The 23,908-nt window shown below is 37.2% G+C and overlaps 1 protein-coding gene across 10 annotated transcripts in view; it reads right to left on the bottom strand.

The window, feature by feature from the left end:
• Positions 1–23,908, bottom strand: part of KYNU (kynureninase) — a 132,557-nt gene that overhangs the window by 101,953 nt on the left and 6,696 nt on the right. For 6 of the 10 annotated variants that reach the window (XM_034654506.1, XM_034654508.1, XM_034654510.1 and 3 more), the window contains 3 exons: positions 14,760–14,817; positions 13,241–13,281; positions 7,089–7,271 (listed from right to left, as the gene is read on the bottom strand). In XM_034654506.1, coding sequence (XP_034510397.1) covers positions 7,089–7,257 — 169 coding nt within the window. In that variant the 5' untranslated portion in view covers positions 7,258–7,271; positions 13,241–13,281; positions 14,760–14,817. Of the gene's footprint in view, positions 1–7,088; positions 7,272–13,240; positions 13,282–13,490; positions 13,538–14,759; positions 14,818–23,908 lie in introns of those variants that run through there. The other 4 variants (XM_034654507.1, XM_034654509.1, XM_011225991.3 and 1 more) reach the window with 2 other exon arrangements.

Raw genomic sequence — 23,908 nt, 5'->3', positions numbered from 1 at the left:
AAATAATATTTGAGAGAAATTTGGACTCTAGGAATGAAGGAAGAACAACAGAAATAGTAAATATCTTAAAATATATATAATACAGTTTTAAATATTGAAAAGAAAAAATGGTAACATTACCTGATTAGGTTTTTAGGGTTTATAGATGTGATATATATGACAACTATGGCATAAAAGAAGGTAAAGAGAATTATCTAATTATGCACTGGTAAATTTTTTATACCTTCTTTGACATGATAATATATTTCTAAATCAACTAAAAAGTTTTAATATATATTTAATATATATTAATATAGTACACATATTATGTAAATTTTAGAGTATATGTGTTTTTAATCTCTAGAGCAACCATTACAAAATTTACACAAAAGTTATAATCCAAAATTCAATATATGACTTTATGTGATACCAAAAAAAAAATTGTATGATCAAAGAAAAGGCAAGAAAGGGGAAAGAGGAAAATGAAAAACTGACACAGAAAGCAAATAATAAAATGGCAGATCTAAATTTAAACTTATTAGTAATTTATTAAACATAAAGAGTCTTAAACACACCAATTGAAATTCACTGCCAGACTGAATTAAAAAAAAAGAGATCCAGAGCAACCCTCTCAGGTCCCCTCCCTCCTCAGGAGCTTTGTACTATCGCTCAACAATCTTGCTTTACTGACCCCCCCCCAACAAAAAGAGATCCAACTATGTTCTGTCTATAGGTCAACTGTCTATTTTTCAACTGCAATGATATAGGTAGGTTAAAAATAAAAGGGTATAAAGAGATACGCCAAGCAAACACTGATCAAAATGAACCTAGATCAGTATATTTGTATCAGACAAAGTAGACTGCAGAGAAAACAAATTATCCCTGGTAAAGTAGAACATTACATAATGAAAATGTATCAATTCAACAAGAAGATATAACAGTCTCGAATGGGAAAGCATGGAACAAGGGAGTTATTTCTCCCAGTTAATGGTTTATTCAATGGATAATGATTTCAGGTTTATTCANTTATCCCTGGTAAAGTAGAACATTACATAATGAAAATGTATCAATTCAACAAGAAGATATAACAGTCTCGAAAGGGAATGCATGGAACAAGGGAGTTATTTCTCCCAGTTAATGGTTTATTCAATGGATAAGATTTCAGGTTTATTCGGTGAGTACTTAAAATATTCTCTTCTCTTTTTTCACTTCCAATGCATTTACTTGGTTTTTACAGTTCCCTTTGGATTTCTGCAAGAGTATTTTAATCATTTCCTTAATTCTATTTTTGCCCTCTTCAATATGATTCTACATTGTTGATGAAATGTTATTAGTAACATTAATATACAGTTTTGTGGTTCCAAGCTGAAGTATTTTTCACAGCCATGTATAAACGCAGAAGAAATTTCAAAAATTACAGCAGTGAAATGCATGTGTATGCACACACACAAGCACACAATAACAGATTCTCTAATTCATCAGCAACTATGCTTTCTTTTGCTGTGTCTTTGCAAATGCTGTTCTTCTTGAGGGATAAGACCTCATTGACCACCTCCATCCCACGGTCTGCCTAGATGACTCCAACTCATACATAGAGAAATATGACAGTCCCTGCTTTCAGGGAGCAAATAGTCTAATACAAAAGGAAAGACAAGATGACAAGCCCATGAAATTGCAGAATACAAGTGCAATGAGAAGTTCAAAGTATATACAAAATTAAACTTTTAACTAAGAAATGCTCTTATTTTTCTTATAGAAATTAGATATACACAGTCATAAATATGTCTTCTTAAAGTTGGATAAAGCCTTTATTTAACATGCTAGCTTCTGTTAAATAAAGGATTCTAGTTTATGCTGAAAAGCATACTTTCCCACATTTCATTCACTGATTCTTCATACTTTTCAATAACTTCTGAGCCTAACAATAGTTGAACTGAAGAGGCTCTATTATATTACATGGAACCCCTAGAGACAAACTCAAGCATGGCAGTTTTCTACGTCAATTTTATCTAACAAGATAATATCACAGAGTCACAGTAATAGTAGATCTTATTTGGACAGCATTCAATTTAACTTATTAAAGTTGGCTGACAATTTACTCATCTTTCCTGGATATTTGATAAAATTGAAAGAGGGGAATATCTGAGTATGAAAGGAACAGCGATAAGAATACTGTTGAAATAACTTTCTAGGCCCAAGATGGAGTGCTTCTGCCTAGGATGGCCCATCAACAAACTTAGGAATCTTAGGAACAAACTGAGCACTGCGGGAGGGGAGGAGGGTGGGGGATGGTGTACCTGGGTGATGGACACTGGGGAGGGTATGTGTTGTAGTGAGTACTGGATGTAAGACTGATAAATCACAGACCTTTACCCCTGAAAACAAATAATACATTATATGCTAATTAATTGAATTTAAATTTTAAAAAATAGTAAGAAAAAAATAAAAAAATAAAAACAAAAACAAAACAAAACAAAAAAATTTTTTTCTTGCATCTCTGCCAAACCAATGTATCTTATGGAATTATCCAATATCATCTCAGAGATTTAGGAACAAGGGCATTCCAAACAGGAATAAATTTAAGAAATTTAGACAGGTTCTTTCCAATATTTGTGTCTTGCATGTTCCTTCCTTTCTTCCTTTTTCTTTGTGCACGCAAGTATGTGCGCACGCGTGCATGTGTGAGTATGTGTGTGTGTGTGTGTTATTTTGGGGGTATGGTCTTTAGAATAATGTTGAACATAAGTGTAATACCAGCTGAGTAGAAGTAATTTTGACCCTTTCCTCTAGCAACAGTTCAAAAACCATCTAAGAGTANTTGCATGTTCCTTCCTTTCTTCCTTTTTCTTTGTGCACGCAAGTATGTGCGCACGCGTGCATGTGTGAGTATGTGTGTGTGTGTGTGTTATTTTGGGGGTATGGTCTTTAGAATAATGTTGAACATAAGTGTAATACCAGCTGAGTAGAAGTAATTTTGACCCTTTCCTCTAGCAACAGTTCAAAAACCATCTAAGAGTAGGGGGGGAGAAACAACTTCTTATTTTGATAAAACGCTCTTAGAAACCCTGAGCAAACATTATATTTAATGGCAGAATTCCAGAAACTCACAAGCTGTGCCTACAGCCTTTCCTTGAAAAGTTTTAAGCCTATACTGGGAGTCACGATCCTTTCATTTGTTCAAAACTTATTTATTTACACTCTTTGTTTTTCATTATTCAATAGAGTTACTAAAGAACATTCGTTCTTAGTGTTATGCTAGTCTCTTAAATTAATTTGAGAGGTAGTATCATTTTTAGATGTTCTTGGAAGGTTTTATTAAGAGGGGAAGTACTAGTTTTTTGATGGATTCTTATTTGTCAAAAGGAGGAAATTTGCACACCATCTGCCTCTGAGCCTGGTGAACCTTGTCCGCCGGGCTCATCTTCACTTCTGGAATCATGAGGCTCACTTCCTCACTCCATTCTTGTCTTTGCTCAGGTGTCATCTCATCAGGGTTCCTCCCCAGGTGGTCCTGGGTAAAAGAACGCTGCTAGCACCCTGGCAGGCCTCACAACACTTGGAGCACCACCTGAGAGCAGAGTATATATCACATTGTTTCTAAGTGTATTTTCTGTCTCCTTATGCTAGAATAAAAACTCATGGCTGTGACAACGTTGCTCTTTAGTTCACTGATAAATTGTCCTGAGAATAGTGTCTTGAACAGAGTTAAGTGCTTAATAAATATTTGTTGAAAGAATGAACCATTGGCAAGTAAGAAGCACCCAGAGGGAGTCTAGTGGGAATTAGAAGTAACAGATTCATCTCTCTGTGGCATGATCCTAAGTGATCTATAACAGATGAGTAGGGTCCCCTCTGAGTCTCTGATTCAGTAATTCTGGTTTGGGACCCAAAAATTTGCATATTCTAGTAAATTCCCTGGTGATCCTCCTTGGGCGGGTCAGGAACCCACAGACTTTGACAATAATGAATCTAGAAGAACTCTTGAGGTTAATGAAGCCTTTTTTATATCATTCTAAACTGTAGTTTTTGAACAGATATTAAATCAACTCTTTTTCCTTCTCTTTACATTTCTTTAGGAATCAAGAATTTATCCTAGATTGTAATTTTTATGTTATTTCCTATTGAACATCCAATTTAAAAAAAATGTTATAACTATCATTAGGAGACGAGAGTCAACTCTTCAGTCTAATGAAGTGATTATATATATAATGCTATCTTTACCTAGGTTTTGATTAAATTATCTCAAAGCTTAGTAGAAGAGTCCTGTATTGAGCCAGTATTAAAAAATCTCTACTGAAGTTAGAAGTCTGTAATGAAGGGGCAAGGAAACTAACATTCTGGCCCTGTCTTAGGCTCGCTTAACATAACCTCATTTTCACACTGAGAAAGTCCCTATACATTTTGGAGCAGTGTTTACCTTTTCCACATGGAGGAACACTGGATCTGAGAGGCTCCTTGCTTCTCAAACTCACGCAGCTAGATAAGAGTTGGAGCAGGAAGTCACAGCCTTCTCAAGACCACAATGCCTCCCAGGACAAACACAATCGAGTTTTGTTCGTTGTGTTTTGAATCCACTGTGCTGGGAGAGATGGGTAGAAAGCAAGTTCCAAGGCAGAGACAGGAATGTGAGAATGTAACTAATAAATATTTTGTTGTAACAAAACTGACTCGGCATGAGGATGAAGTCATGTTAGCCAGTGAGTCTTAGGTTTAATAACAGAAAAAGTGATACATTCAAACAGGGCTTAAATTTTCCATGTACCCCTTCATTTCAACAGTCTTGAAATTCAGGGCTGAGCCCTACCTCAAATCTCTGATGGTATTATATAGAAGAAAAGCACCTTAAGAAAAGAAAGACAGACAAAGCAACCAAAACTCCCTAATGCATCACTTCCCATGTGCGGGAAGTAGTCATTGCTCTTAAATGTGTATCTAGACGTACGTGGCCATTATTTAGCCTCATTTCCCAAGATGGTCCAAGCTTAAGCCACACTAGACCACTGGCCACTTTCTCCTCCCCAGTGCTGCTGCCATGTTTTTCCTTCTGTCTGTAATACCATCATCTATCCTCACAGAATAGCTTTTGTTAGTATTTTTGTTCGCTTACTTTGCTATGTCTGCTTTTCCTATCACTCATGAAAAGGAATAAAATAATTCTAAATCTTGAGGAAATTACAACTTTCCGTAAATGTCATAAAGTTCTAGAACCCTAATTCTTGATTTATAGTTCTTGCTGTCTGTTCAGAAGGCCACCTAAAGTTCTGTGGTCCTCCAGGTTTCTGCTGTTGTCTCCAGTGTAGGAGCCCATCAGATCTCCCAGGCAGCCCATGGGCTGGAGAGCACATTGGGGCAGGGTCACCAGAGCAGACTTGTCTCAGGTGGGTCATGGGGATTTCAGGGGACTTCCACCCTGTGTGTCCCACGTCAGCAGGCAACCTTCTCTCACATCACTGAAAGAATATCCCTAGACTTACCTTCCTCATTTCTCAGTCACACTTCCCACTCTTCCCTTAAGATTTAAATTAAAGTGCCCTTTCAATGCTGGATTCTAGAAAGACCTAGATTTTTTTTTCTGTGATTCAGTTCCCTTCACTTATCCCATTTTATTCCTAGAGCTATCATTTCTTTTTTTTTTTTTTAAGATTTTATTTATTTATTTGACAGAGTTAGAGAGAGCTAGCGAGAGAGGGAACACAAGAAGGGGGAGTGGGAGAGGAAGAAGCAGGCTTATAGCAGAGGAGCCTGATGTGGGGCTTGAACCCATAACGCCGGGATCACGCCCTGAGCCGAAGGCAGACGCTTAACCGCTGTGCCACCCAGGCGCCCCTAGAGCTATCATTTCTATCAATGTCTACTTCAATTGATATTAAGCAACTTTAAATTGGATACAGGGCTTTCTCTTATTTTATACTTCTGTAATTTCATAGGGTGCCTTCCTGGGTTTCATAATAACATATACACCAAATAAGACAGCTACGCAACCCAATCTCATTCTAAAATCATATTAGCTGATGCTTTTGGATTATGAGTATCCAAAATTGTATCTGCTTCATTTAATCTAAAGAAAACTGAAAATTAATTATGAAATATCTGAAAATCATTTTGGTGGATCAATTCTATTCAACCTGGTAGTCTTTTTCACTGACGTAAAATGGAGCAAAGTCAAATATTTTAAAAAGTCATATTTTTATATTTATGCTACCTATTTTTTTTAAATAGGATATCCCCCGGGGCACCTGGGTGGCACAGCAGTTAAGCGTCTGCCTTTGGCTCAGGGCGTGATCCCGGCGTTATGGGATCGAGCCCCACATCAGGCTCCTCTGCTATGAGCCTGCTTCTTCCTGTCCTACTCCCCTTGCTTGTGTTCCCTCTCTCTCTGGCTGCCTCTATCTCTGTCGAATAAATAAATAAAATCTTTAAAAATAAATAAATAAATAAATAAATAAAATAAAATAAAATAAAAGAGGACATCCCCCAAACTCAGAACAGAGTCAGCTTACCATATTATTTAAAAGAAAAAAATGCAGTATTGTATTTCTTAGTCATTCATTGTTTCCTTTTTCTTTCTTTCTTTCTTTCTTTCTTTCTTTCTTTCTTTCTTTCTTTTGGTAAATCTTATACATGCCATCTTTACAGAACACAAAGATGGTTATTCACATAACATCTTTTTAATATGCTCAAATCCCAAAATAATATTTCCTCTAAGACAAATATCATGTTATCATAAACTAGGTCCCACAAAATAAGAGATATTCTAATACTGTATTGAAAAGAAATTGTTTTGAGCTCTAAGTGCTTAGAGAACAAGTAAACGCGTCTGCCTATAATTTTCAATCAGTCACTCTATTGTTCAAAGAAGTAGATGACAGTATAAAAACCCTGCAAGTATTTTATTCAGAAGAAGAAAAGGAACATAAAGAATCTGAGGCTTAGGCAGGCTGACAGGCTGATTTAGTAGCACCAGGAACTTGCTGTTTTTCAGACATCTTTACAATAGCTCTATTATATAACAGAACAATGATTTCTAAGATTTATGATAAACACATGCAGTAGCAAAAATAAATTAATAAATTAATTAAGAAAAATAAAATCCTTTTCAGTGCTCTTACCTGCAGGTAGATCCTGCATTTTGGGGATATGAAAATGCTCCTTGAAGTGCCTCAGCTCATCTTCCTCATCAAGGCGGAGGGCGACCCTCTCATCTGTCGGGTGACATCCAAGTTCAGATGCAATGCGTTGCACTGTGTCAGCTGGTAACTCGAGAGGTGAAGGCTCCATTACAAGTTGTTTCTCTAAAAATGAAAATAAATACTTAGAAATAATTTAGCACCATCATTTTTTTTTCTGTAGAAAATTAGCCAACCCTTTTGTCTTAAATAAGATTCTCATCTTCCCAACCTCAGAAATAATATAATTAACCAAACATCATTAAACCTCAGGCCTGAGTTTTTCTCATGTGTGAAATAAAGAAATCATGTGTGAAATAAAGAAAATGATAGTAACTTAGGGATGTTGAAAAGAATAAATTTAGGTAATGGTGGTAGGACAGAGTAAGGTCTTAATAAACGTTCACTCTTTCCATTTTTATTTTCTGGAAAATGGACCATATTAGTGACTTTCAAACATATGTAAGTTCATCCCCTTTTCCTCTAGATGTCTTACTGAGGGTAACAGTAAAGATGTTTTTGTGAAAAGTGTAGAGAAACAGTGCCCCACCTACCTTGTCCTTCTCCCTATCCCACTTCCGCTATTTTATTCCCAGTGGTTCTTGGATCACAGCTTTAAAATTAGGGACATATATACAATAGAACCATAACAAATTCTTTATTGTGAATGAAAACAATATTAATGAAAAAGGTAACTTTACCTTAAATAATGTTAATAATTTTTGCCATATAAAGACCAAAGAGATCTTCTGGCTACTGATAAAGAGAAACTTCTCTTTAAAACTATATATTGCATCTTAGGACAAAGCAGAACCCCGTGATATTTTCTGAAACTACACTTTGCTCTGTTTAATCATCATTTAAAATTTCTCACAATTTTGGAAAGAAAGCTTAAATTTCCAGGGGGGGAGGAAGAAACAATAAAAATTTAACTACATATTCTTAAACTTGACCCAAACCTTCTTTATATTGATTTATTTATATTTCCCAAAGTTTTAGCTTTTGTGAAATTGAGCAAGAATAGTATTAGAGGAAAAAAAATTTCTCAGGTAGCCTGATTGACAAATTTATACTTTTGTGGTTCCACTTAGGCATTCCTCCATTCATCTATCTTTCAACAAGCACTTGCGGAACACCAACCACGTAGCTCTAAGCACTGATGAAAGAGCCCTGTAAAGGATTGTGTGTAAGTAAGACATTTTTAGAGTTTACTTTTTAATGGAAAATGAAAAATATAATTAAATAATGTGATTTCAGAGAGTTTCAAGAGCTATGAATAAAAAAAGCAGAGTAATGGGACAGAGAGTCACTAGGGTATGAAATGACCCCCTGAGGGGGAGGGTCAAGTGCATCTCTTGGAGGCAGGGATCTACGTGCATATCCGAAACATGTTATGGAATCAACATGTGATGACCAGGAACTAGAGAAGATGACAGAATACAAAGATCCTGTGGTGGGGACAAGCGTGGCCGGTTCAGCTAATGCACTAAGGAAGTAAGGGAGAAGGAGACACTATGTAGTAAAGAAGGCAGGGGGCAGAAGTTAATTATGAAAAACTCTGAAGCCAGAAAGTAGTTTGATTTTTCTAAGTTTAATGGGAAATTGCTAGAGAGTCCTGAGTAGGAAAAGTGATAGGACACAATATTGTGTGAAATAAAAATCACTTTTTCTGCTCTCTGATGAGTTAGGAGGAGTTGAAAAGAGGGCAGATTCAGGTTATTTTAGCAGTTCAGGGGAAAATGATAGTGGATTAAATGTGATGAGGAGAAAAGCAGAAGTGTGTGGCTTCATTATGTATTTTGGAGGAAAGGCAGATAGATTTTTCTCTGGTGAGGGACCTGAGCAAATATGATGAAAGTGGTGAAATAAGAAATACCTAAGGAAGAAAAATTTTGAGGGAAATTAAAGTGCTACTTAGGACACATGAAGTCTGAAGTAGAAATAACAAACTGGCTATTGGGTATTTGGGTCTGCAGCTCAGAAGAAAATTAGATCACAAGATGTAAGCTTGGTATTTTTCAACTCACAGACTATACTTAAAGCCTAGAAATCCTAAGAACTACCTAAAACTAACCGAGATGAGACTCTCAAATCTCCATCAATCATCTGTCTTCTACTCACCACCCTCTTTTCTCCCATCCCAACCAACGGACCCCAGTGTTAAGGCAATAAAGAGTTGCATGTCCGAATGTTATACAATACCAGTAAAACAAACATACTTCCTATTCTCTAAACTGGAATTCTTCTTCTTCATTTGACCTCTTCCTTTCTCAATTGCCAGTGGTCCCCCTGATAAGCTTTTCTGTATATTCTCAAGTAAGGATACTGAGCTTGATCTGAGCATGCTTTTAGCTTTGATGCCAATAATGGCTGCCAATTGCGCCAATCCATGCTTTTGTACAAAAAGTCAGTGATTTCAACGTTAGTGTTGACAGTTCTTTCCATATCTGACCATACTAAGCTATTATTTGTCTTTTTCATGAAATTTTCTATCTCTGTGATTTTCCTCATGCATTCCCTTTGCCTAAAATGTTCTACTTCCCTTTCTGCATATTCACATACTAGTCACCTTCAAAGCCCTAGTTCAAAGGCTACTTTTATTTTCCCCCTCCCACGAGGCCTGTCATGTTTTCTCAACTGAAAGTAGTTATTCTTCCTCTGGATACCTATAACACTTAAGAGCACACCTTTATTCATAAGTAATGCATCCTGTAAGATACTGTTATTTATTTAGATGCCTCTGTCATTGGGAAAGCTTAAATATGTTGCCACACCTACAACTTGATTCTGCATGGGTTCCCACCTTTTTGCCTTCTGATGAAATAGCCTGCCTTTTGAATAGAGATGACAGTGTCTCTACCACTTCACGTTGCCTGTTCACAATTGACTAGACCTCTGCTGGACACTTGACTCACTGGAGACAATGCACTGTTTGTCAATGGTCTGTGAGTGACTTGCTGTGAATGCTTTAGCCAGTCATGATGGTGTTTAGCTGAGCATCTAATCAAATTCTTTTAGGAATCTGAGCTATGAGACAGTTATTTATTCAGCTGGAAATGGGAGCAAAAATTTTTTAAAAACATAGAAAGCAATGATAAGATGGTTGGATCTAGGAGTATTGTCATGAGTGACTCATTTTTTCAAAGTCAAGCAGAACCACTGACTGTTAAAATATGAAGCAATTTCAGAAGCAAATAAGAACCAACTTAGTTATGCAATAGCAGGGGATGGAACAGTTATGTGTCCTGAAAAGTTACAGGATAAACCAGTCTGAGAGTCATTGAATCCTTCCATGCAACAGACTACTTCTAAGGCCTGGAAGGTTACCTAGAGGATTGGCTGTCCTGAGAATCCCATGAACTGTTTTCTGCCTATCAAGTATGTCTTTATTATAAACACATTACTTTTGGTGGCTTGATTGAATTGTTGGTCCACCCTACTAAACTATATATATTCTACCTGGAGGCCTGAATCTTGTTTAATGTATCTTTGTAACCACTCCATTCCTGCAGTGGCTTTAAGATAGACTGTTCCCCTAAAACAGCAGCTTAGTAAGAATGCACAAAATAGCTTGAATTATTTCACAATATTAACAACTATTCCTAGAGGGATGCCGTTCTCATTCCAACCACATGGAAATTAATTAGAAAAACATTTTCAATTAAACTAAGAATCAAAAGATCTTGCCTTATATCTAGGGATTTCTTTGGAGAGTCAGAACTTTGAGGGTTCACTGGGCTTGACTATAAACTCTGAATAGGTTACTTAAGCACACAGATTAGTTTGCTACCATCATATTCCCAGTAAAATCCAACTTTATTTAACAAAAGTTATCCGGGGGCACTGGGGTGGCTCAGTTGGTTAAGCGGCTGCCTTCGGCTCAGGTGAAGATTCTGGAGTCCCAGGATCCAGTCCCGCATCAGGCTCCCTGCTCAGCGGGGAGTCTGCTTCTTCCTCTGACCCTCCCTGCTCTCATTCTCTCTCTTAAATACATAAATAAAACCTTAAAAAAATAAAATAAGATATTCATATTAACTCATTAGCCTTCTTATATTTGTTTCTTATTTAATCCTTGTAACAATCTTGAGGGGTCAGAATAATTTTCTTCTACTTCCAGACCAAACTCTGGAATCAAGAGATTAGAAACTAAAAGGTGAGAGAAGGATAATAATAGAGTCCACTGTCTGGGACTGCACTTCACCTGAGGAACGGTGTCAGCCATGTTGGCATAGCGTGTGGGCAGAATGCAAAGAGCAGAATTCCTGCCGCTCTTTATTTTTCCTTTTATCTTACTTTATGATTTTTGAAAAATGTTTCTTTGCTCATTCTCTTTTTTCCCTAACTTCATTCTTTTTTTCAGCCTTGTACTCCATCTGCAAACTACAGCAGAAAAATCCATCTACTCTTTTTAATCAAACCTTCTAGTCTAGTCCCAGCCAGGCAGAGGTTAAAGAGGCTGGTCCCCATTCTGGGCCTGTCACAGCTCAAATGTCACAACCTCACCTGCACAGGGTGAAATAGGCTTTCAGGGAGAACACACCTGGTCTCACCTGTCCAAATGCACTGCCAACACCAGAAGTGAATACAATCCTCAGGGCGCACAATACCAGAGTGCCCTCGCTCCAAGGAGGTATTTATTTCCTAGGAATAGTTGCTGCTTCATTCTGCACTCACCCTGCCAGCTAAGGCAATTAGTGCTTCACAAGCCACAATTTTGTGCCTCCTCTACGTTTACCATTTGCAAATAAATTGACATGCTCTTACTGTGGAATAAAAAAAAAAATCAATGCAAGTTAAAAAACCCTGAATTTAATATTTCATGTATTTAATTTTGATTTCATTAAGAAGGTGGGTATATATACACATTTGTTCTTAGTCGAGTCACCTAACTTCTCTGTGCTGCAATGTTATATAAAACTAATTTAAGTTCTACTTTCTTCAGAGATTCATGGTTAGGATCAAATGAAATTAATTAGGTAAATTCCTTTATACAGAGATAAAAGATATGTTCATAATATCTTCTAATAGTAATACCTTGTGATGGAAATTGCCATTTTACCCTCAATTTAGCTTTTGAAATTTTGTAAATTGTGTTCTGTCAATTTTATTAGGCAGCTATAACTTTAAAGCTAAAACTTTTATAAAAAATGATTGTTTTCACGGAATCATGAAATTCAGGACCTTCCAGTCACCTCTGCGTCTAAGGTTAAATAGTTAAATGACTATGAATACTCAGTGGTTAATCTTTACACAGTTTCAAGTTTCATGCCTGAAATTAGCAAATTACACATGAGTTCAAAGTTTAGAACCTGGCAAAGCAAATTATAAAGAAAGTGCAAAGCCTGTAAGTGAGAAAGAAAATGTTATTTAATACAGGTGCACAGAGCAGTATTCTTTAAATGCATCACTGTTCACTGTTGCAACTGCATGTTTCATGTCAATGATCACATGAATTACATGCTGAGCATCCCATTAGCAAGATCAACGTGTTTGCTCTAACGTTACCCCTAAAAAACACCCCACCCTCCTCAAAATAAAATCAGGGAAGAAAAACCTTTTTTTTTTGCTATGAAATAAAAGTGTACCAACTCTCCATTCTTAGGCAAATATTTCGTAAAATGAAAGGGAAGAAACCCTGCTTATGAAATAGACATTTTCACTTCTCCAAATAAATACTGAATATGACTAATGGCACTGTAAGACATCTAGAATTATCAGAAAACATAAGACCTAATACTTTTTTTTTAAAGATCTGTATTTTTATCTAATCTGAACATTTAAACCCAAGTAACTACAGAATTAACTTCAATCAGTCAAACGTAATCACCTTGTACTAAATGAATTGTGTAGTATTACTGAGAGCAGTACACTGGTGAAGAGCTCTATTTAACCCAACATTTTAAAGTGTGGGGGGTTGTGCATTACAGGATTGTGCTGTTTCTATGAAGATAATTTGGAGAATCAAAAAGAGAAGAAATTGGCAGAAGAAACCTCTAAAACATTATAACAAGGATTCTAGCAGAGAGAATTTTCCTTTGGAAAGATCACTGACTATATATTTGTGTAAGGAGTGTATTATCAGCATCTCCGCTTACCAGCTAGGATTCCGACGATGGGGTTCACAGCTCCCAGTCTCCTATTAAAAAAGAAAGAAAGAAAAAAAAAATTTCTCAAAATTTCCTTGAAAACTTACAGGTCAGAACTCAGGGGGAGAAGTTCAGGGCACTTATGCTCAGACTCCACCCTGCGGGGAATTTGTGAGCTAACTTTAGTTCCTCCCCTCTTTCCAAACTGATAGTGAATCTCCCGTCACTGACAAACATCTAAGCAAAATGCTGCTCTTACTCTAGTTCAAACAGGTAGGGCTCCTTCACTGCGCTGTCCTTGAAGCAGCTCTGCCCTTTAGACTCTAAACACGCCTTGCCTTCCAACTGCTTAGAACTCTGGGCACGTGAGCTATATCCTATAAGGATCTTACGGACTAAATACAGTATCCTTGTTTGTGTGTAAGCTGAACTAATGAGTTTGCTCAGGAGCTCATTTGCAAATTTGCATTTCTTCTTGCTTTGGGCTCTGGAATACACTAAGGACAGGAGAGAAGTTCTTTCCCAATTCTGGGAATAAAGGAAACTTGGATTTTGAGGCTGTGCCCAGCTGTCAAATGCAGTGTGAGTTCCTAGTCTACAGGCAGTTTGATGTTTAACAAATGAATATTTTAGCCAACAGCTTTAAAATAGGCTCTCAACTCTAGAATATAGTTTATTGCCCAATAGGTACATTTTAAAAATTTCTAGATTATCAGTTTAGTCATTTAACAAGACAATCAAGGAAGAAAGAGTTTGAAGATCAAGTGGAAAGTAGCCTGGAAAACTTATTAAATGCAAATTATTCCTTGAAGCCTATCATCTATCTATTGTTCCACCTCTGTTATCTTTTTATGCTCGTCCCTGAGTTCAGGTGTTTGGGTAAATATCCTTTTAAGTATAAAATCAAAGAGTAAAGTTTCAGAAAGAAGACTAAAGATAGAGACTGGTTTGTAACAACATGGATGGATCTAGAGAATATAATGTGAAGAACAATAACCAGTCAGAGAAAGATGAATACCCTATGATCTCACTCATACGTGCAATTAAAGGAACAAAACAAATCAGGGTGCCTGAATGGCTCAGTCAGTTAAGCATTCGAATCTTGATTTTGGCTGTGGTCATGATTTCAGGGCCATGAGATGGAGCCCTGTATTGGCCTCTGCACAGAGCAGAGAGCCATCTTAAGATTCTCTCTCCCCCTCTGCTTCTAACCCCCTAAACCCCCCACCCCATCAAATGCACACTCTTATCTCTAAAAAAGGGGGGGGGAGAAAAAAAGGAGACAAACCAAAAACACATTTTTTTTTTTAAAGTGGACTCCACACCCAGTATGGAGCTCAACACAGGGCTTGAACTCTCAACCCTGAGATCAAGACCTGATCTGAGATCAAGAGTTGGACGCTTAATGACTGAGCCACCCAGAAGCCCGCAAAACACTCTTAACTGTAGAGAACAAACTGATGGTTAGCAGAGGGCAGGTGGTGCGGGGATGGGTGCAATAGGCGAAGGGGGTTAAGAGTACACTTACCGCGATGAGCACTGAGTAATGTAGAGAATTGTTGAATCACTATATTGTACACCTGAAACTAATATAACACTGTATGTTAACTATACTGAGATTAATTTTTTTTTAACATTTTATTTATTTGACAGAGAGAGACACAGGGAGAGAGGGAACACAAGCAGGGGGAATGGATGAGGGAGAAGCAGGCTTTCTGCTGAGCTGGGAGCCCGATGAGGGCTGGATCCCAGGACACTGGGATCATTCCCTGAGCTAAAGGCAGACGCTTAATGACTGAGCCCCCGAGGCACCCCTAAAGTTTTTAAAAATGAAAAAAAAATAAAGATAGAGACTGGGCCTGAATAATTGAATCCCTTTTGTATGCATGCCTATGCTTTTTTGAGCATCCAAAACATATCAGCTAAAGCATTATTTGATTTAATCATCTCTACCATATGTTCACTGTATAACTTGGGACAATTTACCTAACCGTCGTTGAAGCTCAGTATGCCATCTATCAAATGGACCTAAATTGCCTTTCTCAGAAAATTACTAAAATATAAAGCAATTCATGTAGAAAGCCAGAATAATAAGACACATAAGTCCATAAGTGACACATTCTTTTTCTTCCCCCCAAATTAATTAGAAAAAAGTATTACCTTCCAGTCTCCAAAGAGGGGGATAAAACACATGAAATTAATTTAATACAAGTAATTGAACAAAGAAAAAAATATATTTCAGTTTATCAATCCTACTTTTACAATACTCCTACAAAGTGAGTCATATATCCTTATTTTATTAAGTTGAAAGAGTAAAACTTTGAATCAGGTCTGGGTGTCTCAAAATTTGCACATTTTTTTTCCTGTTTTATTTATTTCTTGGGCTGTAAGAACTTTGGAAGATTGATTCTTACATCCAGGAAATGAGCCTGGCCTGGAGTATGTGTCATTTTTGGTGAAGAATCACACTCCTTTCACTACTGACTGTGGATACAGAGAGAGAAATAGAGCTACAGATTGACCTATCAAGGTCTTATTTGCACATTAGTTTTTCTAAAATCTCTGATAGTAGTGTTAGAAGGCATTCCATCAAAATATGAATCTGCCCTATGATAAGATCCCCCGCCCTTCCCCATATAGGAAGGTGGTCTTGCCTGAAACAATCCTTTCTTTTGCTAGTAACTTTCTTGGGCCGCCCTCCTTCCTATAAAAACTCCATTTTGTGGAACCACTACAGCTCCCCACTACTTGCTAGATGAGATGCTGCCCAATTCAGGAATCCTTTAATAAATCTAATCAGATCTTCAAATTTACTCAGCTGAATTTTGCCTTTTTAACACCACTGTTAGAGAACTTGCTTAGAGCTCTAGGCTACATTCCTATTCCTTATGTTTTGTAAATCTCTTTTTAATTTGTTACCTTCTGCTAAAAAGCAAAATTCAACCAAGTAAATTTTAAAGATCTTACTAGCTTTATTCAACAGTTCACAAATCGGGCAACACTGAATTTAGCAGAGAGAAAGGGGCTCCTAGGAGCTGTACAAAATGAAAGATTCATAGAAAGAAGGAAGCTCGAACAAAGATATTAGGCTAGATTAAATAAAAAATCATATTAGTTATGGCAGGGTCACGTTCCCTTCGGTTCCCTTCGGGCATGGCATGGGTTTTCAGCTGGATTACCTAATTACTGCTGATCACATAATTCCTGTTTGAGTGGTTTAATATTCCATTTTGGGGGAGAGGGAAACAAAACTATAATTAAGTCTCAGTTTGGTGATGTGGGGCTTAGCGTAAGTGACTACATTATGGGTCTATTATCCTGTTTTTGACACTTCATTCATTAAAAAAAAGTATTAAGCATATTCTTTGCATCAGGCACAAAGCTAAATGCCAGGGATATCCTGCCCTAAAAATATAAAGGAATTGTGAAATATCAAGCCTTACGTGCCCCCTGTGGAGGGAAAAGAGAATAGATTGAGCTACCATTTCTTCTTTTTTGGAAAGAAGAAGAAATATGTTGTTGCCAGGATAAACTGTTGTATTAATTCAGTTGTCTATTAATTTCCATATATATCATTTTGCCTACAACATGACAAATATCTAAAAGGTAGAGACTTTGATTTTACCCTCCTTAGCACCTTGTCCATAAAATGGAGCTAAACAAATATCTGTTAAATTAGTTACTTATTTAACAAAATGATTCAGTTTCGGGGTGCCTGGGTGGCACAGCGGTTAAGCGTCTGCCTTCGGCTCAGGGCGTGATCCCGGCGTTATGGGATCGAGCCCCCACATCAGGCTCCTCTGCTGTGAGCCCTTCTTCCTCTCCCACTCCCCCTGCTTGTGTTCCTTCTCTCGCTGGCTGTCTCTGTCTCTGTTGAATAAATAAATAAAATCTTTAAAAAAAAAATGATTCAGTTTCTTCCCACAAGATTGACGATTAGGGATATAAGGGAAGTTTTTTTCTTCCTAAGGGTGAGTAAAGGACAGGTGGAGCTAGGTAGGGAAAAGTAGATAGGGGAATCCTCAATCAGGCTCACAAAAATCCCAAAAATGTGGAAATGCAAGGAAACCAGAGATTAGGGAACAAACCAGACCACCCTGCCCTAGGCATGTGGGGGGAGTGTCTTTTTTATGATAATCACCTGTCCCCAACAAAGAATAACCAGACCCTAAAAAAGAAGTAACCCATTAAAGATGTCATCACCAGTCCTTACTCAAACCAAGACATCACAAGAATGATAAGGCCACGAGTTCCCTAGTCAGTTCTAAATGAAAGACTGTCAGTGGAGGCCCACATTGGCAACCCTGTCGAGACCCCCTCCCTCTCGCTCCTGAGAGCTTTTTGTCTGTGTCCTTGCTTAATAAACTTAAATCGCTTTACTCACTCTCCTTTGTCCACGAGATTCATTCTTGGACTCTGTGCGACAAGAACCTCGCTCTCCCACTTCAGGGTTAATCCTTACATTTTCCTTTTTTTTCTGGGCTTATCTACCATAGTTTAACCAGTGCCAGGCAAATAGTAGACTTCAGTGGGTGTTTGCTGTATTATTTACCGAATTAAATTCAGTGCAGCCATTTGTTTCTTTAAGAATCCTAGGCTACACATCCAACTATGACACTCTAATGCTAAATGTTCCATGAGTAGAAACGGGTGATGAGATTGAATACAGAGCTGCTCGGTGGCCAATCCAGGTCTTACTCTTAATAAAAGTGTTCTGAGAAGTGAAAGAAAACCTCAACTTCAGGGAGCAGGTTAGGGAAGAACTGATAAGAAGCTGCAGTCACAAATTTGGACATGGAAGGATAGCAGAATGCACCCCTCCAAAATATGACTGCAGGAATTCAGAACTTGCCACCACAACTTATGTCGCTGTCGTGTATGGATTATCTTGAGCTGCAGGAATGTAAACAGCAAACGGGAAAAGATCTCTCTGAACTCCCCAATCAGCCCGAAGACAGATCCTTCAAAAGGAATTCAGTTATCAATCCCCTCCCTGGGAGTTCCCTCAACCAGGGAAGATAGACTTTTGTCACAGGAAGGGGACTAGAAGTCAACACCACACCCAGACCGACTTGGTCAGGATCATATCTCTTATCTATACTTCTAAGGGCCCATTCATCTTTCCCAATACTCATCTACTCCCCTTTAAGAGGCCTACATCTCTTGTCTCCTTTTCCTTTTAAGATGGTATTTAAAGTCTGAATAAGTCTGAATCTAAGCCACCTATGGGAGTTGCTCATTTTTCCCTGGGTACCTTCCATGTATACATAAGGCATTCATGTTAACAAACTTGTTTTTCTCTTGTTAATCTGTCTTTTATTATGGGGTCCCACCTGTAAACTCAGAAGAATAGATGAAGAATTATTTTTCTTCCCTACAATATACAGAAACTTTCTAATTAATCTGTTTTGAAAATTAAATAACAATGTTTTAGGACCTCAATCATCACTTCTGTAGAGGGAGATTTAACCTGAGTTGTTATTGGGACTCTCCTTTCCCAGATATTTTAAGCACAACAAAATACCCTGAGATGAACCTATCAGCTTCCTTCTCTCTTGTCCCTTCTGCCTCTTTTTCCCCACCCCACCTCCCTGCCCACCCAAATACTCTTTCCCCTTCCTCTTGGAGGTAACCAATATAACATAATACATTCTTTTTTAAAAGCCATGTCAGGATGTTCTCACCAATTTCTATTCTGAAGCCAAGGAAGGCAGAATGTTATTTATATGGGTAGAGAAAAATATAAAGAACAGAACACACACAGACTTAAAATTCTCCTCTGCTCTTTCTCCTCCCCTTTCTTTCTCCCTTATTCCTCCCTTCCCTACCTTTACCTCTCCTTCTCTCCCCCTTCCTCTTGCCTTCATTTGCAATAAAAGATTTCTTTTCCTTTGGTGGTTCTTGGTCACATCACTTCGAAGAATGAAGAGGTAGACCAGAGAGAGTGGTGGGCAGCAAAGCAAGGTTTATTGAGTGATAGTACAAAGCTCCCAAACAGGGAGGGTCCCCAAGAGGGTTGTCGATTTGGTGTTTAAATCGAGGGGTTTTTATGGGCTTGTTGGCAGGCTGTTTTAATCTGATTAGCCCTGCATCCAAGCCCCTGCCATCCAATCAGGTTTTTGTCACAGATGTCAAGGATGGCGGCTCCTTCCCGGTTGGTGTAAAATCTTTTAAGGGTGGTTTCCTCTTGGGTGAGGGAAGGCAGTCCCTGACTGCCTTTCTTCCAACTCTCCTTCATCACTCATCTCTCCCTAGTCCCTCTCCCCTTGCCTTCTTCCCTCCATCTCTTTCCCTCCCTCTCCTCCTTCCCTTCCCCCATTTCTATAGCAAGGAAAGCAAAACAAATTAATGTGCCAATAAATCACTAGGCTATATTCAAATAATCTATTTTCTCCTTCCTGTGAAGTATATATTCTATTAGAAAAATTTCCCAGTAAGGGGCAGGGACTTTCCCAACCTCTTTACATAGTATTTTCAGTTTTTTTGAGAAAAATATAAGAGCTTATTATAAACAAATGCCATTTTGCCAGTTGGTGATTAAAATTTGTTTAGAAACTAAAATTCCTGTAACCCATTCACTTTTTCCTACATCAGAATTTCTCCTTCACTGTTAAATTCACAAAGGTATTTAAGGTGTGTCTTGGCAAGGGAATTTTAATAGCTCTCTATTAATATGTGTTTGCATGTGAATTTACCCAAATGCCTAATAGCTTACATGAAGAACTGCAATTAACAAATTAATTTAATGTTTTCTCTGTATTTAAATAAAAAGCAGATTATAAGAGTCAGTGCTAGGTACAAAGAGTTTTCACACAATCCATATATACAGGCTTGCTAGTGGGTTGATACTGTATGTAACTAATTAGATCTATTTGATTTGTTTATGTATGATGATTTATGAAATGTTAAATTGTAAAACTTTGAAGATGTATCAATTTACCATATTTTATTGATTTCATATTTTTAATTTTTATTTTGAAATAATTTCACTCCTACAGAAAAGTTGCAAAAATACTACAAAGAATTTTGTATATCTTTATCAAGATTCACCAATTTCACATTTTGATACATTTGGTTTTTTCTCACTCATAAACATACCCACACAATTTCAATACACATATGCCTGTGTCTTTTCTTGAACCATTTAAGACTAAATTGAAATATTATATCCCCCATCACTAAAACTTCCTAAGTGTGACTTCCCAAGAACAAGGATATTCATTTACATAACCTCACCGTAGTTATCAATATCAGGAAATTCAACATCAATAAAATACTATTATCTAAGAAACAAACCTTATTCTGTTTTGTTCCAATTGCCCATGATAACGTCCCTCTTAACTGTCTTTCGAAGTACAGCCTCAAATCCAAGATTATGCAGTGAATTTAACTGCCTCCTTTCTTCAAAGGTTTTTTTTTCTGCCTGTCCTTATATCTTTTTGTTTTTCATTTTTTGTGTTTGTGTGTGAAAAAGCGCGTAACACAAAATTTACCATCTTAACCTATTTCAAGTGTACAGTTCGGTAGTGTTAAGTATATTCATATTGTTGTTGAACTAGTCTCCAAAACTTTTTCATCTTGTTATCTTTAAACTCTATACTAATTGAACAACTCCCCTTCCCACCGCCCCCAAACCCCTGACCATCACCGTTCGACTTCCTGTTACGAATCTGACTACTTTAGATACTTCATATAAGTGGAATCATATAGTATTCTTTTTTTGACTGGCTTATTTTATGTAGCATAATGTCCTCAAGCTTCATCTATGTTGTAACCTGTGACAGGATTTCCTTTTTTTGTGTGGCTGAATAATATTCTCTTGTATGTCTACATTACATTTTGTTTATCCATTCATCTACTAATGGATATTGGGTTGCTTCTCTCTCTCGACTATTGTGAATATGCTATTATAAACGTGGTGTGTGAATATCTCTTCAAGACTCTGCTTTCAATTCTTTTGGATATATACCCAGAAATAGCATTGCTCTATCATATGGTAGTTCTATTTCTAATTTCTTGAGGAACCTCCATTTTTACGTGCATTTCTCTATTGATTAGTGATGTTCAGCATCTTTCCATATGCACGTTGGTTGTCTTTATCATATAAAACACTGATACTTTTGAAGTGCAGAGAATAGTTATGCTATAGAATATTCCTCAATTTAAGATTATCTGCTGTTTCCACATAATTTGATCTAGGTTCGGAATTTTTGGCAAGAATGCTTCATTAGTGACATTAAGAACTTCTCAGGGAATCTCATTAGGAAGCACATGAGGTCAGTTTTTCCCATCATTGGGATGATAATTTTGGAGCTCAAATTGTCCCACATTAGCCAGTGGGAGCTCCTTCAACTTGGTTCTTATGTCCTTTTGACATGTCACCACCATTTTGTTTTTGAGCACGTGCTTACTTTCTAGCACAAGATGTTCCCAGGCTAATCTTGCATCAGCCCTGCAATCAGTCATTCTTCCAAGGGGCTTTGGTTGTTTTTAGAGGGGACAATTAAGAAACCCAATCTGGTCTGTAGATAAACTTATTGCTACCAGGTATCAATGCCTCCAGGCACATAGTACCGAAAAAGTTATTTAGATTAGTTCTAGCTTTTCCCCATTCAGAGTGTTTTTATTACATCTATAAAATACAGTTCAATTTATTATTTTGGTTTGTTCTGAATTTTAGGATTTGCCCAATTCTTACTGATTTAATTTTAATTTTTAATGCTTAAAGTATTATTTTTAACATTTTAATATTTAATTTAAATTTAATAATTAAAATGAAAATACTAGTTTAATATCTAAATATATGATAAGCACATAAATATATTTACATACACAAATATGTATACATAATAAGTAAATATGTGTATGTGTTTATGTATAGAAGTATATGTATCTTCAACACAAGAGAATGCTTACCTTATTCCCTAAATAAGAAGGCATCTACCCAGTTTTTCAAAGGACAAACACCTGAAGTATTTCAACTAGACGCTACCATTTCCCTCTGAATGAGGCAAGAAAAGTCGAACTAGTGACCAGAAAATGATTTAGCATCTTTAAGAGAGTGAGGCCAGTTTTTGCCCTCTCAATACTTTGAGCACAGAGTCAAAGAGGTCAAACAAACACTGCAAATTTACTATCAAACAGCTCATTCTGCAACATTAGCATAGCTAAGTTGGGATGGGACAGACAGAAAGCAAAATTTGTTTACCATTTTAAAATGGAAGCTATGTTAAGATTCTTGCAGGTGGAAAGTGATGGGCAAGTAGAAAAAATGATGACAGGGACAAAGAAGCCTGGTGATTGTGTCTGTTACTGTCCTGCATTGTACACCTTTTTCAACCTAAAATGTCGGCCAGAATTCTTGTGTCCATGTTACCCTTGGTGGAAATAAAATACTAGAGTTGGTGTTTAGCACAGTATGATTTGATGGGGTAAAGAGATGATCTCTAGTGGAGTGAGATAGTCTATAAAATGAAATAAATTTGTAGAAGTAAGAACTCAGGGAAGAGGTGATGAGTAGTATATCCTTCTCACCCCACTACACGCACACATACTTTTGGAGCAAGAGAAGGCATTCTGAGGATGGATCTCCTCAGGTATCATTGACATTTAAAGGAACGTGGTAAATCAGTTGGCATCTGAGTGGCTTTTCAATGTGGGGCTCGATCCCGCAACGCCAGGATCACGCCCTGAGCCGAAGGCAGACGCTTAACCGCTATGCCACCCAGGCGCCCCAAGAAGTTCAGATTTTATCCCAAGCTATGCACTTGAACCCCACTGCTTTTGGCTCTTAGTGAATTTAACTCTTATAGAACTCCAATTTGACTTTCTGCTTTAGCGTGAATTGGGGGAAGAGGAAGTAAAAAAAGCAGAAGCATGAATTTTACTTTATATATATTCTACTTCAAAAGGTGATTCTGCTCTGAGAAATCATAGAAGAAATATTCAGGTCTAAATTATGAAGAATGGTGCTACTGTTTGCTTTGGGTGCTAGGGAGAATAAAATCAATTTTTTGCTCTACCTTTACTGTCCTTGTGGGACCTTTGGTTTGCATCTCTGGGTTCTAACTTTCTTCTGTAGCTACCGTACAATAATTTATCCACTGGATCAATCACTTTACTTATTTATTTTTCATCTATATGTGGCCTATTGCATTTTAACACATACCATAAATTCCATAACACTGGTTAAATGGTAATGGATAAACAAACAAACAGATAGGTAGATAGATACATAATTGTGATTCTTGCTTCCATACAAATTCCTCCTCTCTCGTTTTGGCTGGGCTTAATTGCTGTTCTGTAATCCACTTATCCATACCTGTTGACTAGGATATTATATTCTCTAGAACATTTGTTTAAAATATTCACCCTCATGATCCTTCATTTTAAGAAGACTTCAAAAAGCTTTGGAAAAAGTCAGATCTTCACAGCTGTCCCTGTGTTGATCAAAGGATCCCCAAGCTATTCTACGTGACAAAAGGGCTTCAAGGTCTAGATGTTTGTTGTGGTATCCAAGCCAGCTAGGGAGTACTTAGTTTGTAGATTAGCTACATCTCTTATTCAGTTTACATAGGACCTACTTCCAATAGGACAGTTTATATATTGTCCGACTTGTAACTTTCAATTATCAGACACAGAACAAAGATAATTCCTTGTAATTATTACTAATTACGA

The sequence above is a fragment of the Ailuropoda melanoleuca genome, chromosome 2 (genome assembly GCF_002007445.2).
Source record: "Ailuropoda melanoleuca isolate Jingjing chromosome 2, ASM200744v2, whole genome shotgun sequence".
Classification (NCBI taxonomy): Eukaryota; Metazoa; Chordata; class Mammalia; order Carnivora; family Ursidae; genus Ailuropoda; species Ailuropoda melanoleuca.
Note: the sequence above shows the minus strand (reverse complement) of the source record. Positions and strands in the feature narration are given on the sequence as shown.